At 43.0% G+C, this 19,156-nt stretch overlaps 1 protein-coding gene and 1 pseudogene across 2 annotated transcripts; both read left to right on the forward strand.

Moving 5' to 3' along the window:
- The first annotated feature begins 755 nt into the window (after positions 1 to 755).
- Positions 756 to 12,567, forward strand: LOC112880541 (alpha-glucosidase 2). 2 transcript variants are annotated; one of them, XM_025945209.1, is made up of 23 exons: positions 756 to 955; positions 1,053 to 1,329; positions 2,643 to 2,711; positions 2,996 to 3,133; positions 3,224 to 3,341; positions 3,769 to 3,851; positions 4,852 to 4,947; positions 5,189 to 5,357; positions 5,438 to 5,580; positions 5,666 to 5,752; positions 5,855 to 6,040; positions 6,537 to 6,704; positions 7,958 to 8,078; positions 8,277 to 8,346; positions 8,634 to 8,721; positions 8,800 to 8,920; positions 9,162 to 9,355; positions 9,445 to 9,553; positions 9,706 to 9,861; positions 10,067 to 10,169; positions 10,289 to 10,462; positions 11,853 to 12,037; positions 12,078 to 12,567. In XM_025945209.1, exons 1-23 carry the CDS (start codon positions 813 to 815, stop codon positions 12,164 to 12,166), a joined length of 3,087 nt encoding a protein of 1,028 aa, XP_025800994.1. In that variant the 5' UTR covers positions 756 to 812; the 3' UTR covers positions 12,167 to 12,567. The 2 variants fall into 2 exon arrangements, with proteins under 2 accessions (XP_025800994.1, XP_025800993.1); XM_025945208.1 differs by having other exon boundaries at positions 765 to 955; positions 11,853 to 11,998; positions 12,121 to 12,567.
- A 1,520-nt stretch (positions 12,568 to 14,087) lies between these two features.
- On the forward strand, positions 14,088 to 16,592 carry LOC112880854 (annotated as a pseudogene).
- Positions 16,593 to 19,156: the final 2,564 nt, after the last annotated feature.

Below are 19,156 nucleotides of genomic sequence, written 5' to 3' on the forward strand. Positions count from 1 at the left end.
GTCAAAGATAGATCACTCTTACTCATCCAAATAAACCAACATACTACCGCACTTGCTTGGTTGCTCCATCCTAATTTGAAACCTCCATGTCTATTGGGTGTATCCAATTCCCCAATGAATCAGCTACATTTTTTGTGATGACTGGGTACCCAAAGCAACTTGAGTTGTTCTATGAATACATCTTGAAACAGGTCAATTAAAAAGGTCTCCTATACTTCCCTTGTTATCACAAAAACAATAACTTTCACTGCATTTTTTACTTTTGACCTTTTAGGTTGTCTCTGTATAAATATTGCACTCAAACAAACATCTTAAGATTAAGAGGCAACTTAATTTCCACAAATATTTATTCAAAAACAAATGGTTACGCATTGATTATACTGAAAAGACAAATGTCTAGTCAGAATTCGTTCCAGAGTGCAGGGATGGTTATCTTGATAACCACGGCACATTCCATTTGTTTAACCTATCCCCAGACATCAGTCACGTGACCTACTTACCAAAACTACGAGATTGTGAGCAATACTCACGTGCACTTCTCCGAACAGGAAAGAGGTCGCACCCCCCCCTGACGTGTGGCCCCGCGGAACCCACCCGGCCCTCCCACTCTCCCAGAAGCTGCGAACCCGTAGCGTCGCACGCCTGGCACCAATCGCATCCACCCAAACCAGACCTCTCGGCTACGCTCGCCCCCCGCCACTCCACTCCGCCCTGTCCCTCTAGCAGAGTCCACCAACCCCTGGCCCCCCGCATTAAACAAACCCGGATCCACGCAAGCAACGCCGGCCGCGCGGCCCTTCTACAAGAAGAAAATGCTCGCCACGCCCACGCACACCCGCAGCCCCGCGTCACTCCGCCTCGTCCCCCACTACCCGCGCTTCCGCTTCCGCTTCCGCTTCCGCCACCCGCGCGAGCCACGAGGCGGCTCCGGCGGGCCGCGGCGATCCCCTCTCAGGTGAGCTCCCGCTCCCGATCCATTTCGATCCGTGACCGCGGTTGGTCGATCGGGGCTCGCTCATTATTGAGGCTTCGCCTGGCTTCGTCCACTGCAGGTGCCGCGGCGGGACCCCGCCTGCTGCTGCTGCAGCGGGGGCGGCGGAGGAAGGGAGGATGGCCGCGGCAGCGACGGGGGAGATGGTGTGGGCGCGCGTGCTCGAGGAGGGCGTGTTCCGGTTCGACGCCTCGGAGGCCGCGCGCGCCGCGGCGGGGCCCAGCCTCTCGTTCGCGGACCCGCGGCGGCGGGAGGCGCCGCGGGAGGGGGCGGACGCGCCCGCGGTGGTCCCGGCGTTCGAGGCCGCGCCGGGGGGCTCCCAGAGGGTCGTGCTCAAGGTACGCGGGCGCCGGCGCGCACGTGCAGCGTACTGCTGACCGTTGGTTTGGTTTAGCTTGGATGGGGAGTGATCCGCGTGTGCGGCATCTGGCGCTCGGCTCGTCTGTTTTTTTTATGTTTCTCTCTTAGAGATCGCTTGCCTCGTCTCGTTGTTTTTTTTTGTGTTTCCCTGTTGGCTGATGGGGAGAGCGCGTGAAATGCTGATCCAGTGATCCTCGTGTGGCCGTGTCTGTTGCTCGTTCCGGCCTTGTTTGAGGGGGCGTAGCACTGTTGCGATTGATCTCCTAGGCAGTACCTTCCTTTCCTTGGATGCATCCATTATAAGATAATGTGCACGTTACATCCCCGTAAGCCCAAATACACACGAATTGTTTAGAGATACAAGTCAAAATTGCTAAGCCAACTCGTATTATTTGCACGTTGGGCCTTTCGGCAATTGATGTGTAAAAGTAGGCTGTTCTTCTCAAACAGTAGAAGGAAGAAATCTAGATGTTGATCTGTGGTATCCCGTTGTCTTGTCTTACTCCCCACAGCGCTGCAACTATCTCAAATTTGAAGCACTCGATGCTACTGAGCTAGTTATCCTAATCATCTGACCATTTTCTACACCAAAGTTTCTGGCCATTTTCTGTTTGATAATTAGCACATCGAATTGGACACCCTTGGTGGGCAGAAAATAGTTGTTTAGTTGAAAACTTGAACCATCATTTGTTCCAGTTTCAGTGCAGATTTCATACCCAGGGGTGCAGCCTTCCACATTTGTGAATTTTCCATGTTGCGGTATTTCAAAAATCTGTCAAAAAAATCTTATGTGCAGTGTACATAAAGTTAGAACAGCTGAATTTTCCATGTTGCGGTATTTCAAAAATCTGTCAAAAAAATCTTATGTGCAGTGTACATAAAGTTAGAACAGCTGCAACAATTCACTTTCGAATTTGTCCTAGATGTCAATCTGGCACAGTCTTTTTAAAAATCAAAGATAAGATTGCTTTTTGCAGGTTTATTTTACTTTATGTGCACTACAAGCATGATTTTTGTGATGGCTTTTTGTAACATTGCAACATGTTGGGTTTAACCTTTTTTTCTTCCTTTTTTGGCTAGAGGGGATGCCTGAAACCCCAGGAACATCAATTGATTTCTCTTCCTGTTATTGCCCCCCACCATGTATTTATTATACCTGATAATGATAGAGAAGAGTTGTGTTTATTTTATTCTTGATGTGTATATGCCTGTAATATTATCTCCCTGGAACTCTTAACATTTCTCAAAAATAGATCTGTTAAGGCTTACTTGCTTTCATTTAATTGATCAGCTTCCTTCTGGGACATCTTTCTATGGCACTGGAGAAGCGAGTGGCCCACTTGAACGAACAGGGAAACGAGTATGACATCTGCTTTAAGAAACCATATATTATACATTTGAGTTAATTTCTCAAAACTACAACTATTGAAATTGTAACAAAGGTCAAATTCTGGACCATTTCACAAAATTACAACAACTTTGGCAGGCCAAAGTTTTAGTTTCCTGAAATAGTCACCAGAAATTTAGTTCCTTATTACAATGTTACTGATAATTGTAGTTTTACTAAATAATTCTATATATTTATTATCCTGCTTCTGTAACAGACTTTAGGACCTGCCATAATATTTTGACATATTTCATCAGGTTTTCACGTGGAACACAGATGCATGGGGTTTTGGGCCAGGAACCACTTCTTTATACCAGTCACACCCTTGGGTTTTGGCCGTCCTCCCTGATGGAAAAGCATTGGGTGTCCTTGCTGATACCACTAGGCGCTGTGAGGTATGCAGTGGTACATCATTGTAAAGCTTTTTATTTGTTAATATGTTAATTAATCAGTGCCTTGAACTGAATGCTTGTTTACTATGACAGATTGACTTGAGACAAGAATCTACTATAAAGTTTTCTGCCTTATCTGCCTACCCTGTCATTACTTTTGGGCCATTTAATAGTCCAGCTGATGTCATGACATCTTTGTCACATGCAATCGGTAATTCTACCATGTTTAATAAACATCTTGCGGCACTAATATATACGCAAATTCTTCACTATATTTCTATCCTGCATGCTGTTGCTTTATTGAGTCAAGGTTTAGCTTTGTTAAAGCTGTATATCTTTGTTCTAATATGAATGCAATTGTAGTAATAGGAAGTGTTGTATTCTGTTTGATACATTATTGGCACTGGTTCGAGGCATATACGTGTTACGGTAGAATGTGGGGTCACTATCGTTGTTGCTTGTATTGGCATTTTCTCTGCAGATTTTTTTTACCGAACTAGACATTAGCTACCTAAGAGAGCATCATTACATCTCTCTATCTAATTGGTCATAGCAGAAAACACACATGGAATTTAGATGTTCTATGTTTTTTACTTGCTGCTTCATGAAATAAGCTGGGGAAAAAAAATCCATTGTAGGTACCGTGTCCATGCCGCCAAAATGGTCACTTGGCTATCATCAGTGTCGTTGGAGCTATGATTCTTCTGAGAAAGTACTCAAGGTATTTTGTTGTCATCGGATTGTCTATTTGTATTTCCTTTTAAGGAAGTATTAATTAATACTTCAGTGGCAGCAACTTCCTACTCTTCAATTACGATGAATAAAGTGTGTAGGTAGAGTCCTATGACACAAGTGTTCATTTTATTGTCTTCAATTACTATAAATCCAAATGCAAATATCAAATCCTGTGCCTCTGAACTAATTGATGGACAGTACAGGTAGCGAGAGAATTCGTCAAGGGATCCATAAAATAATTGCCTGCCTATAGCAGTATAGCTGCATTTTAGTTGTATATATATGAACTAGGATACACTTATAGGATTGGGGCTCACATTGTATTCGCCTTTACTCTATTCCTAATGTCATACATGTGTAGTATATAGCGCCGTACTAATTGGTGATAATGACTTGTATAAATCTTCTGAACATCAATATCGACATAACCTGGGATCCACATATCAATGTTTTGAATTTTACCACTGTTCATTGTTAGCCCCACTGTTGCTAAATATAAATAACCTGGGATCCACATATCAATGTTTTGAATTTTACCACTTAATTTTACTGTAAAACTATATAGAGTACATGTAGATTTTGTATGAACATATTTTCATGGTAAATATATTTATTTTTTTCGAAGTATTAATGTAAAAAATCGTGGTCAAAGTCTTGCATTCAGGGCTTTGAAGAGTAAAATGGTGAACAAATATGTAGTGACAAAGAAATGCATGAAAGTATGGTGTGCTTTTCAAACATGGTGATATTCTTCATAAGCTGACGTAAAGAACGTTTATTAGTATAGATGAATCTTTTCTAACTTGTTGCAAGTTGGAACGTAGATCATGTTATTGGAAAGAATTATGTTCCTTTTCATGGGCCATCTGAAGTTATTCAGACCATTTGCCATTCGGTTTATATAATTGTCCCATGATTCAGTTTGGGACATAAAAATATGATGACGATATTCTATCCTGATGTTTGGTTATTTATTGCTTGCACAGGTTGTTAGAACATTTAGGGAGAAAGGCATTCCTTGTGATGTTGTCTGGATGGATATTGACTATATGGATGGTTTTAGGTGCTTCACGTTCGATGGTGTAAGTATCTGTTCTATTGCGATTGCTATGTAGAAACACTTTAAAAACTGCTTTCTGTTTCTCATCTCTTGTTTTAAATTTATACTGTTTTGGAATGTTAACTAGAGCCTCCATCTCTCTTCCTATAATTATGTACTGTTTCTAGGTGAGCTTTGTAGTGTTCTTTTGAGTGCAAACAACTTCCTATGACGATTGATTTTGTTGAATCCTGTTTGAGCACCTTGCTGTTGATATGCTACAGAACCGATTCCCTGATCCAAAATCAATGGTGGACAACCTCCATTCCATTGGTTGCAAAGCAATCTGGATGCTTGACCCAGGGATCAAGAAGGAGGAGGGTTACTTTGTTTATGATAGTGGTTCAACAAATGATGTTTGGATTCAAAAGGCAGATGGCAGCCCATTCGTTGGTACGTTCACTGACTCAAATAAGCTCCATTGTCATCTTCTTGCACTTAAGGAGGATATGCCTCACATAGTCTAAATTCAGGGGAAGTATGGCCTGGTGATTGTGTTTTCCCTGATTATACATCTGAACAAACACGTGCCTGGTGGGCTAGTTTGGTAAAGGACTTCATCTCTAATGGTGTTGATGGAATATGGAATGATATGAATGAGCCTGCCGTTTTCAAGGTACGTGATCTGTCATGAATCATATATTTAATACATCTAGTCCATTTTTTCCTATGTAACTGAAAGTGCTGGTCTGAACTTGTAGACTACCACGAAGACAATGCCTGAAAACAATATCCATAGGGGAGATGCTGATATCGGCGGTGTTCAAAATCATTCGTACTATCACAATGTATGTTTTTAACCCTGCCATGGACAATGACTAATGAAAATAGAATGAGTTCACTTATATTTGCTATTTTGTCAATTATATTGTAGTGTTTATAATTTTCAGGTCTATGGAATGCTAATGGCAAGATCTACTTATGAAGGAATGGCAATGGGTAATGCAGCTAAACGACCATTTGTTCTTACACGAGCTGGCTTTATAGGAAGCCAACGCTATGCTGCAACATGGACTGGTGATAATCTGTCAAACTGGGAGCATTTGCACATGAGTCTACCAATGGTTCTTCAGTTGGTAAGTGACATATGTGTTCTAATATCCAAAATCATTCCCTTTTGAATATTTTTGAGTTTCTAGTCTTTTCTAATTTTGAAAATATGTTCCCAGTGCTCCCCAAAACAAAATGTTCTATTTTTGGTCATAGGTGCAAATGCTTACGTATGACTATTTTGGTGGCTACTTATTTTAGCATTCAATTTGTGTATTAAATTTCACCATGTGTACAATCTTGTGATGTGAAAGCAATTCAGCCTGTCTATACTCAATAGTGCTTGGGTTGAGAACCATGGTCTTCTGTATCAGTCAAAATTTGGTTCCTCAGTTAATCGCGCTTCCGCCAAGTTCTATTCGTTCCCCCCTTCTTTTAAGATATTAGGATGCTGTTCTTGAGTTGTTGGCATTTAAAAACTGAAGTTGCTACAGTGGCTAAATTATTCTTACTTTGAGTCATCTGACAAGATATGATATATAAGCACACTTCTATGGTCTAACAATATGGTTATCTGATCAGGGTCTCAGCGGTCAACCATTGTCAGGCCCTGATATTGGTGGTTTTGCTGGAAATGCCACTCCAAAACTTTTTGGAAGATGGATGGGTGTGGGTGCACTGTTTCCATTTTCGCGTGGCCATACAGAAACTGGAAGTGTTGACCATGAGCCATGGTCCTTCGGTGAAGAGGTACTACTTTGTGCTCCCGAGACTGCCATCCAAACATGTGTACTGAAGAACATAGGAAAATTTTGCACACTCCAAGAAGCTTGATTAACTGTGGAAGTTTCTGCTTCACTGCATTTCATATTTGCGTGGAATACATGGTTGATGGTTAGTTTAATTTCTTTAATATGATCCTTTTGTGCAGTATACTTGACACACTTTTATAGGCTAGCTTGTCCTTGACATTGCCATATATCAGTTGACATTTCCTTCATTTTTTTTATGCCAGTCACTATGCTGTACATCATGATTCAATCTGCAGTTATTTTGTTCTGATAAGGGTTCCAAGGGGTTATTGCTCTGTTAGAAACTTCTGCTGCTCTGTATATGTTAGATATTTTCACAGGTAGCTTGACCTTCTGAGGGTAGCCTTATTTCCTGCGTTCTAACATCATACACTTGTGTGTAACTTATGAGGTATTTTTTTTGTCTGATGTACCTTGCCATGGCAACAAACACCTCCTCTGTTACACATTTGAATATTTTATGTACTTTCTGTGGTTGACATGTGTCCAAGTTGTTCGTCGTGTTCCATTATTTTTGAAATTATGAAAGTATTTTTTACAACAGATAACAACAATTCAATCTTCATATTGCCACTATAAATGATTTTAAACATACAGTTGGTCAAACTTTAAAAGTTGATGACATGGGGTTTAGGACGTCAAAGAAAAAGATAAGGTGAGTAATATTTTCAGGAAATTTAGTTTCTACAACTAGTGGTATATATGTAACTATTTTGTTAATAAACTCAGGTAAAAACATATAAGCTTCGTCTTGCGTCAACTTCTCTACAACCCCATTTTTTTCATTAGTTAATTCCCTTCCCTTCATTTATCCTATATCCCTATATCTAGTCTTCCCAGGAAAACAATATTACTGTCATGCTGTCCTGTAACTCTAATGAGCTGATACTTGCTTCGGCTGATTGTTTTGGATGCCTCTGACCTGTATCCAATGATGAATGATGTCTTCTCTCTTTCAACTGGCTGTTCATTTTATGAATGTAAAATATGGTCCTGTGTGCCATAGATTGTAGTTTGCATCTAATAACAAGCAGAACTGAAGTCCCAGATATTGTGATGGCAGCTTTTTGTTTGGTTATTGGGTTGAGTTTTATGTAATATTCTTGGGAATCAAAGCGCTGGCAATGTAGCATTGCTCATTTCTTAGTTGAGAAAGCATTGGCTAATTGGGAAACTTCATACTTCTTTCAGTGCGAGGAAGTTTGTCGCCTTGCACTACTGAGACGGTACCGGCTACTGCCACATATCTACACTCTTTTTTACCGTTCACATACAACCGGTATTCCTGTTGCTACTCCAGTTTTCTTTGCTGGTAATTAATTAATTCTCGCACTTCGTATCCCCAGTTTTAAGTTGGTACAGATGCTCATAGTTTGTAGGAAGAACACAGATGTGTGGCAAGTTGTTGCCTCCTTTCTTTTGCGACCCAAACTTATAAGAGATATCATATGTTCTCCCAAGGATGCAGTTTATTAACAAATGTTGTGTCACATTCGTTGATTTTTTGTAGACCCACAAGACCCTGAACTGAGGAAAGTTGAGACTTCCTTTCTCCTTGGACCACTTTTAGTCTGCGCAAGGTAATATCTTTACATCAATGCCTTGATAATAACTTTTTTTATTCAAGTTTTTTGTCTTGAGACCCCTGGTGTGCTTTGTATGTGTGCCCGTTTGCTTTCATATAGCTATGTGCTAGTGCCTCAGTAGATGTTTGTGCGTTAGAGATGATTTTGCATCATCAATTGGAAATTGTTCAATTTCCTGACATCAACTATATAGAGATGAAAAGATGCCAAAAGGCCAAGTGTCCTTTTTCTGTATCTTTCTCTATGGTTTGGTTTCTTTAACCTTTCCGGTCTTTTTGCAGCACTTTACCTAATAAAGGAGCTCATGAATGTGCACATAAGTTACCAAAGGGCATATGGTTGCCTTTTGATTTTGCGGATTCACACCCTGTAAGTTTGTTCTTAAACTCCTAGTTTGCTGACTTAAATGGTATTCCAAGACTTATTTATGAATGGATAATTGTGTAGGATTTGCCCGTACTGTATTTACGTGGTGGAGCAATTCTTCCTGTAGGTCTTCCTATTAGGCATGTTGGTGAAGCGAGTTTGGAGGATGATTTATCACTAATTATTGCATTGGATGGAAATGGTATGCACCTTTTCATTTTCTGAAGATCAGATGCTGTTGGTATCCTTATGTATGAATATGTCATATGTGATTGAATGGATAAGAAAACAAAATTTGACCCGCTGCACATTAACCTCTGTTCCCATTATATCTCATTTTTATGCTTTGGTTACCCTTTATTTTGTGTTCAAGATAATGATTTAAAATGTTGTCTCAAAACTGTGTGCATAGTGTGTGTGCAATGACTTGGCTTGTTTTACAGGTAAAGCTGAAGGTGTCCTCTTTGAAGATGCTGGAGATGGATATGCATTCACACAGGGAGACTATCTTTTGACATATTATGGTGCTGAACTCCACTCATCGGTGGTTACTGTCAAAGTCTTGAAATCTGAAGGGTCATGGAAGAGACCAAAACGAAATTTAAAATTAAATATATTGCTTGGTGGAGGTGCTATGGTATGTCTATTGCCTTTCATTCTTTTTTTTTCACTCAAGAAACAAAATATCTTTATTGTAATTATAAAACAACTTTTTTTTTCATCCAGATAAGCGCTGATGGTGTTGATGGTGAAGAAATACACCTTACAATGCCTTCTGAATCACAAGTGTCCAGCTTAGTTGCCACTAGTGAACTTGAGCACAAGAAACGATTGGGTATTTGTCTTACCACTTCTTTATGGTTATATTGTTTTAGATCTACAAATAAGTGATTACCATTACTATAATTTTCATCACATTATCAAAAATTACCACACTTTTAATTGTCTGAACTTGTCTCATACTGCCACATTGTGATGGTTGTACAGAGATGATTCAGCCTATACCTGATATCGATGAGCCATCAGGACAGGAAGGTGCTGAGCTATCAAAAATACCTGTTGATTTAAAGAATGGAGACTGGTTGCTTAAGATTGTCCCATGGATTGGCGGTCGTATTATCTCAATGACCCATCTTCCTTCTGGTATGCTTCATCTGTGTAAATTGTAATATATTCTAATATAAAATTTGTTACCTTAGAAATGGAGATACTAATGTTATTTATTTGCTGGTATGTACTTCTCTTGAGATACCTCAAAATTCATCTATGTGCTTTATGATGGTTGTATATCCTTTCATCATGCCAATGCATTATATACATAGATCCATTTTATTATTGATGTGTGCAGATTCCCAGTGGCTTCACAGCAGGATAGAGATCAATGGTTATGAAGAATACAGTGGGACTGAATATAGGTCTGCTGGCTGCACTGAAGAGTACAAAGTCATCAGGTAATGGAAATCGTCATTTCAGACTAATTGCTTATGATGTCATTTGTTGCCTGTTAGTGAATATTTCTTGGCCACTTCCAGTTTTTTCCACTAAATAACTTAAGTTCAAAAAACTACAGGAGGTATCTGGAGCAATCGGGAGAGGAGGAATCTATTTGTATGGAAGGAGACATTGGTGGTGGTCTGGTTCTCCAGCGCCAGATATCTATTTTGAAAGACAACCCAAAGATTGTTCAGATTGACTCTAGCATTCAGGCAAGAAGTGTAGGAGCTGGATCTGGTGGGTTTTCAAGGTGAGGACCCTTTTTCTCCCATTAAATTAATGTGGCACTGTGCAACTCTGCACCTTAGCGAAATTTCAGCCACAAAGCACACCTTATGCATGGAAAGCAATTTTATGGAAATTTCTGATATTGTACTTCAGGTCCTCCGATAGTTAAAATTAGTGCAAAACATATCCTAGGTTGTGGACCATTGGATCAAGTATGACTGATTTTATTCTCGCTGGCATGCCATCCACCACATGGCCACACTGCAGAGAACCAGATATGCCAGTGAATAGGAACAAAAAGGAAAAAAATATCTTCCTCTGTTCTCTCATTTACCCTACTAGTGATTCCATTCTCCAACTCCGGTACCGGAATGTCTGGGCCTGTATAGCTGCCCGCCACTCCTTTCTGCCAGTTCTATGCTGCCTTTGGCCACCACCAGCAAACATTGCCATGACTTCTCTGGCAGTCTGTTACTCGAAAGGGGGCCGTTGAAGCCATCTTGATCGCCTTGAAAAACCAAACAAACAAAAGATAAACAAACCAACAACAGAGGTGCCGTTCCGCCATCGTTATATGTTCTCGATTACTCTTGCTCTCTGTTCATGATTTGAACTCAAGCATGTTCAAAAAGGAAGATCAAGCACTTAATGACTTTCTAGTGCATTTCGCTGGAACTCAAAGAGCTTGATTTAACTTGTAGCTTAATCTAAGAAAAATGAATTTTTATCAAAGGCTGAGCAAGCAAAGAAAGACAAGAGGACGCTGGTCAGCCTGCATGTTGGTAGCCATGCCTAAGATGCTGCAAAGTTATTCTGTAGCTATGGTTATGCCCATATTAACGCTGCTCTCGCAGCCTCAGCCTCTATCTAAGTTGCCCAGATACAGGTTCTACTAATTGTTGTTTATGGACTAGATGAATTGCAGGACAAAGATGACTCCAGAAACAGAACATTAGGCATGTTTGGTTCCTGGGCATCAGCTGACCTTATCCTTTATTATGTATTGGTTTGTTTGCTTTGGAGTTTGCATCTAATATGCTTTGCTCAATTATTATAGCAGAAACTTTAGCTACTTCCTTCATTCACAAAAGATTGTTGTTTTGGACATGACATGGCCACTAGTGTTCTACCTTGATCGCATATTACCACTGTGAAATGTATGCACAATAGAGCAAAATTGAATATTTTGGAAGTACTTGGACAAATCTAGTTTCTCAATTTTTGAAACTTCAATGGAAATATTCAAAAGGATATTGGTTGTAAAAGTGTAAATGTGTTGAGTGTATGCAACTCAAAACAGCACTCTGTTGCACATTGAATTTATGATGTGAGGTTACTTTTAGAGTTTTTTTTTTCAAGAATATATTTAGAGTTGAGACATTGAATCATGTTTGATTGTTTTCCCTCTGAAGGTTGGTCTGTTTACGAGTTCATCCTACATTCACCCTGCTGCACCCAACTGAGGTGGTGGTTGCTTTCACGGCCATCAATGGTTCAAAGCAAGAGTTCTCCCCAGAGTCAGGAGAAATAACATTCGAGGGAGACCTCAGACCCAATGGTAAGTTACTTTGTGCACCACTTGAAGACTCTTCCACCTTGTGGCCAATCTGCCGACTCATTTAGACTCTTCCACCTTGTGGCCAATCTGCCAACTCATTTACTCTTTCGGCAAATCCTCAGGGGAATGGATGCTAGTGGACAAGTGTGTCGGGCTGAGCTTGGTTAACCGGTTTGACCCCAGTGAGGTTAGCAAATGCCTGGTGCACTGGGGAACTGGTGATGTGAACATGGAGCTTTGGTCGGAGGAAAGGCCTGTTTCTAAGGACACGCCGATGAGGATTTGCCACCAGTATGAGGTGAGGCAAACAAACTAAACACTGCCAGGACAGCAGAAATAAATGTGCCACTTTAGATGATGCTTCGCTTCAGGCTAGCACTTGTTTTACGGCCTGTGTGTATCGACGATGGCTCACCATAACTCGCAAGGTATTTTGGAGTCGTGTCGTCACAGCCCTAAGAGGAACGCTTTGCTTCAAAAGGTTGTTCGGCAATCCCTGCTATGTTCGCTAGACTTCATCATTAATAAAGCTGTGTGGTACATGTTGCAATCTCCGTTATCTGTTTCAATGACTCAATTTCTGTTTGGATATTATCATTACGAAACTGTTATTCAGAACATGTTGCTCGAACTTCCACAGTATACTGCGTGTGTTTACAGGAGAACAAGACTCTGCAGTACAACACAAAACGTATACGCACTTCTCAGTTTCGAAACCATATGTGAAATGTCCAATATCAAGGCCCTCGAATCTTTCTTAAAAAAACTTGTATCTTCCATTCTTTCCGACCTTCCAGACCCAAAAGAACAAATCAGAGGGTTGTATAGTGCAACATCTTAGGGATGAAAATGAAACAATAAAATCCTCCTTCGCCGAACCTAATTCCGAGATTTTTCATACTGAATATTAATAAACTGTTTATCGTAAAAGATGACATCGAAAATGGGAAAACTAATCTGGATTCGCCAATCGACATTTTTTAACCATATGGATTCCTCTCTTGATGAATTTTCATGTATTCCTCTCTTGATGAATTTTCATGTACTTTCGCCCATCCGGAGCGTGGCGCTATCTTTTGCAACGATCAGCAGAACCTGTGAGGCTGTGACCAGAGAAGAGCCATGGGCCTTGCCCATCCTAGCCTCAGGGCTTGCCCATCCTAGCCTCAGGGAGTTGCCGTGGCATTCACTAGCGGAGTATTTGACCGTGCTCACTACTTGGGTGAAAAAATGAACGATGTGCACTATATTGGAGGAACTTATGGCCCGTTTGGTAGCGCTCCTGCTGCTCCGCTCCGCGCAAGAATCAGCGGAGCTCTACCAAACGCAAATTTTGGGGATCGATTCGACGGTGAATCGAGTCTGGAGCGGAAAACCGATTCCACATAGAAGGAGGAGGGGAAAAAATCTGCTCCCCCCGATCCTCTTCCATTCCCCACCCACGTCATCCCTGCACGCGCCGGCCGGCCGACTGGCCGCTCGCCCACTAGTCGCGCCAGGGCCGTCCCTGGGCATGTGCAGGAAGAGCGACCGCGCAGGGCCTCCAAATCGTGTGGGCCTCCAAGTATAGAGTACTTTATACATAGATAGATACGCACAGCACTTAGCAGCAGCATTGGCCTTTGGCCCATTAGCAAGACATGGCAGCAAACTAGCCCAATAGAAAATGATTTCGACCGGCCGCTGGACAGTTCCCGATCGGCAATTGTCTATCCCAATTCCCATCAGTTAGGTCTCCACGTCCGCCGCCATCGCCTTGATTCCCTCGGCCGCCGGCCGCGTATCACGAATTCGCAAGCGACCGAGAGTGACGACCTGACGGCAACAGCGAGCGAGGTGCTGAGGCCCTAAAGGCTGAAGGTAATATTAATCATTCATTTTTTTTCAATTCATTCACAATGAGTAGTGGGTCGATCTCTAAATGTTGTTCTTTTGATCTTTTCATCTAGACACCTACACCTACTGAAATAGTGTTCAAAGATTGAAGCTATGTCTTCTACAAATCGTTCTAGAAAATTTGAATCGGGTTCGCAAAAGCGTAAGAAAAAAACAAAGAATAGAGAAATTAGTCCAATCTCACCAAGGAGCTATGGATAGGTTTATTACAAAACAGTCACAAGTGTCATCTGATAATCCAACGCCTGACAATGATCCTATAGATCCTCTCGAAAATAATGTTGAAGTTGAGAAAGCTCTCCCTGACAACACAAATACTCACATAGGCAATAACAGTGAAGATTTGAATCCTTCTTTGAATGCTGGTGACTCTTTTTTACCTGATATATTTGATCCAAGATATTGGGATTCACTTGATAGTAAACAAGTTGACATTTTAGCACAAAAAAGGTCTAAAAGAGACCTATCAATTCAGAAGGGGCCTAAGGACAGGTTTTCTAGAAGATTTTCTTCACTATTCTATAATAGAATTCTATCAAATGGAGAAAGCTTTGATAGGAATTGGCTTGTTTATTCTAAGGAACTCGACAGAGCATTTTGCTTCAGCTGTAAATTATTTACAAAAGGGCATCGAAAAGGTCAGTTGGCAAATGAGGGTTATAATGACTGGGCACATCTTGGGAAGAGACTCAAAGAGCATGAGACAGTTGCAGATCATGTTTTGAGCATGACAGCTTGGTATGAGTTGCGTAATAGATTGCAAACTAATCAAACTATTGATAAAGCTGCTCAGCGACAACTTGAGAAAGAAAAGGACCATTGGAGGAAAGTTTTATTTAGAATTGTGGGCATAGTAAAATTTCTTGCCAAGCATAATCTTGCATTTCGTGGAAGTAACAGCATCTATATGATGATAGCAATGGGAATTTCTTGGGCTTAGTAGAGATGTTGGCTGAATTTGATCCAGTTATTCAAGAGCATGTCCGCCGTATTATAAATGAAGAAACTCAAGTTCATTATCTTGGTATATCTTGGTACTAGGATTCAGAATGAGTTGATACACTTGCTTGCTTCTGCTATTAAGTCTGAAATTATTAAGAAAATAAAGAGTGCAAAGTATTTCTCTGCCATACTTGATTGTACCCCTGATGCAAGTCACCAAGAACAAATATTTTTAAAATATGTGGACTCATCATCAGGTCATGTTCGCGTTGAAGAATCCTTTCGAGGATTTTTAGATGTAAATGACACGACTGGACAAGCGCTTTTTGATGTGCTAGAGAATGAGCTAAAGGTTCTTGATCTTGACATAGATGATGTGAGAGGACAAGGATATGATAATGGGTCAAATATGAAAGGAAAACATCAAGGTGTACAAAGGAAACTTTTGGACGTAAATCCTAGAGCTTTCTATTATGCTTGTGGTTGTCATAGCCTTAATTTGACACTTTGTGATATGGCTACTAAGACTTGTGGCAAAGCTAAAGACTTCTTTGGAATCATCCAACGTATCTACACAACGTTTGCTAACTCTACTAAAAAATAGCATATTTTAAAAGATAACATATCTGGATTGACTCTCAAGTCAGTTTCAGCTACACGATGGGAGAGTCGCGTTGATAGTGTTAAAGCTATCAGATTTCAATATGCAGATATTTGGGAGGCTCTACTTCAGGTACCCATACTTTTTTATATTGGTATTGAATTAATGATGTAATTTTGTTGGTTATCTCATATATTTAAAATGTTTTTCTTCTTTTAATTTTAGGTTTCTGATACTGATAATGATCCAGGAAAGAGTAGTGAGGCTAAAGGTCTAGCAAATAATGAACTTGGACAGTATGAATTTATAGTGGCAGTAGTCATTTGGTATGAGGTAGTGTATGCTGTTAATTTGGTAAGCAAACAAATGCAAGCAAAGGATATGCTTATTGATGTTGCTATCGAGAAAGTGCAAGTGCTTATTTCTTTCTTCGAGGGCTATAGGGAAACTGGTTTCTTAGAAGCTTTGGAGTCAACCAAAGAAATTGCACTTGAGATGGATATTGGTACAACATTTCCTAAAAAAAAGACCAATTAAAAGAAAGAGGCAATACAATGAGAACCCAAAAGACACAAATATTGCCACAATGTCTCCGGAGGAATTATTTAGAGTAGATATTTTGTACCTCTTGTTGATCAAGCTATTGCCTCTCTTACAACGAGATTTGAGCAGTACAAAGATTACCAAAAAAAATTTGGTTTCTTATTTACTTCGGAAACATTGCAATCATTGGATGACCAGGGCTTGAAGTCTTCTTGTGATAATCTTGAGGCTGTCCTAAAAAAGGATGGAAAATCTGATATTGATGTCAAAGAATTATATGTGGAGTTGAAGTTTTTACCAGAATTCATTCCAAAAGAAAGAATGAGGCCTATTGAAATTCTACGGTTTTTAAAGGAGCATGGTTGTTTTCCTAATGCAACTATTGCATATAGAGTTCTATTGATTATTCCTGTGACCGTTGCATCAGTAGAGCGAAGCTTTTCTAAACTGAAGCTATTGAAGACTTATTTGTGTTCTACAATGACACAAGAAAGACTTAATGATTTGGCTATAATAGCACTTGAAGGCGAAATGTTGGAGAACATTGATTATGAGCATATCATTGAAGACTTCATTTCAAAGAACACTAAAAGAATGATGCTATTCAAGTAAAGATTATACAACATAGGTACCATTCTTGATATATCTTATTGCAATGTATTACATACTACGTTATATCATACATTTGGCCTTATTTTTTCTAGACTAGGAGGCCTCATTTTTTAGTTTCGTACGTAGCCTCGAATTTCCTCGGGACGGCCCTGGTCGCGCATCCCGCCGGAGTTCGCTGGAGCTCAATTCGCGACAGTCGGACCTCAGCTCGCCCGCGGCAGGTCCCTGCGCGCCTGCTGAGCTGCCGGGCGCACATCCCTGTCCGCCCGCCGGCCGCCCGTTCGCTCGCTCGCCCGCCCGCCCGCTTGCCGGCCGTCCCGGCCAGAACTCGGACTGCTGGCCACACGTCCCCGCCCACCAGCCGGACAAGCATCCCCACCCTCCCGCCTGCTCGCTCGCCCGCTGGAGCTCGGCCGGAGGTCGATTTGCGGCGGCCGAAGGTCGATACACGGCAGCCGGAGCTTGGCTGGAGTTGGATTCGCTGTGGTCGGAGCTGGAGCCTCACCGGAGCGCCACCAAACAGGTTATTTTAGATTTTAGGGTGCAGGACTGGCTGGAGCGGGAGCACTGAGGATTGAGGGGCTGAACGGAGTGGAGCTGCTTTTGAGCGCTACCAAATGCGCCCTATGTGCGTCTAGGAGAAGCTTGGCGAAATCGGGAGCCGGAAGGTGGTGCTAACGTTTTTCCTTTAGAAAAAAAACGAACTAACAAAGCACCAGGTTCAAAAGTACACCGCCAGCTAAGCAAAATGCTGGAAAAAAATTTAGATGGGATGGTCCCCAAACGGTTGTCCATGAGGACCCGCCTTAGATGCCCGACGCGTGGCTACTCCAATGATCGGACGTCCACTGCTCGCTTGGCTCGCAGCCCTCGGCATCCCTCGTATCGCTCGGCTTGCATCGCTTGGTTCAGCCCCGGCCTTGAGGCGTCGCCTTGGAGCCCCGTCGCTATTGCATCCGACCCTTTCATCCGCGGCCGCAACAAGTTAAATAGATCCCCTATTGTTCTCTTAGATTTAGTGCCATATTGAAAAATTAACGGTGGAGAAGCATAATATATAAGATGAGGCAGTCCTCACTTATAAGATTAGTTTTCTTGGCTGAGTTAGTCCTGAGATCTTAGTTGGTTGGGCTCCGGTGAACCTTCCGGAGATCATATAGGTTGCTTGTGATGGAAAAGTTGAGCCCCCATGTATGACGGGAAAGATTATTAGATTTAGTCCCACATCAGAAATTGATCATAAAGCTAGTTTTTTGGTTGAGTTAGGCGTGATGTCTTGATTGGTTGGGCTCTGGTGAACCTAGATTTGGTACAACGCCAGCTCGTGGATATACCGGGCCGGACCGGTTTTCGCTGCGCACTCTACCATATTAACCGTCATAGCTCTGCAGTTCCCCACGAGAATTTTAGTTAAAACATTTCTCCAGATTCCGTTGGAGTTTTGAAGGATGGATGAAATTAGCATGGCAGTGCAGAATAGCATTTAGCACGGCCTATGTACGTACTGGTAGGTTGCAAGAGACCGGCAAACTCAGACATCACCTCCATCTTGTTGTTGTGGAGTCTTTTCAGAATCGAGAACCTCCACTCCTCGTCTTCAACGCGTGGCTCAGTAACCGGCATCTACCACTACACCAAAACACCTCAATTTCGTCGGCCAGGTATAATTTCGTGGGCTAAAATCAAGCCGACGAAAATAAATATTTTATTTCGTCGGCCAATACAAGCCGACGAAATTAGAACTTATTTTCGTCAGCCTGCTCAAACCGACGAAAAAATGCTTATATTTTCGTCGGCTAAGCACTGACCGACGAAATAAATACAACATTTTCGTCGGCCTGCCCTAGGCCGACGAAAATAGAGATGCCTAATAATAAAAGTCGTTCGGATCTCGTTCCAGCCCCCACGCGCACACAGTCTTCTCTCCCTCTCGCTCCCGAGCCCCACGCCCCCGCCGCCACCGCCCCCAAACCCCCGCCCCAGCCGGCCCCCCCCCCGCCCCCACCCCCGCCGCCCCGCGGCCCACGCCGCCGCCGCCGCGTCGCGCCCGCACAGACCCCGCGGCCGTCGCCGCCGCCGCCTCGGGCGCCCCCCCCCCCCCCCCGCCGCCGCCCAGCGGGGCCCCCCGCGCCCCCCGCACGGACCCCGCGGCCGCCGCCGCCGCCTCGGGCGCGCCCCCCCCCTCGCCGCCGCCCAGCGGGGCCCCCCGCGCCCCCCGCACGGACCCCGCGGCCGCCGCCGCCGCCTCGGGCGCGCGGGCCCCCGCTGCCGCCGCCCAGCGGGCCCCCCCCCCCCCGCACGGACCCCGCGGCCGCCGCCGCCGCCGCCTCGGGCGCGCGGGCCCCCGCCGCTGCGCCACCCAGCGGGGCCGCGGCCACCCGCCGCCGCCGCTGCAGCTAAGCAATTGCCGTTTGTTTTTTATTGCAGCCAGACCGGCCGGACGAGCTGGCGCGGATCGAGGCGGCGGGCGGCCGGGTGGTGTACATCAACGGGCATCGGGTGCGTGGGATCCTCGCCATGTCGCGCGCGCTAGGTATGGTGTGCCTGCCTGCCTCCGCGTTTAC

Source organism: Panicum hallii, chromosome 2 (assembly GCF_002211085.1).
Source record: "Panicum hallii strain FIL2 chromosome 2, PHallii_v3.1, whole genome shotgun sequence".
Lineage (NCBI taxonomy): Eukaryota > Viridiplantae > Streptophyta > Magnoliopsida > Poales > Poaceae > Panicum > Panicum hallii.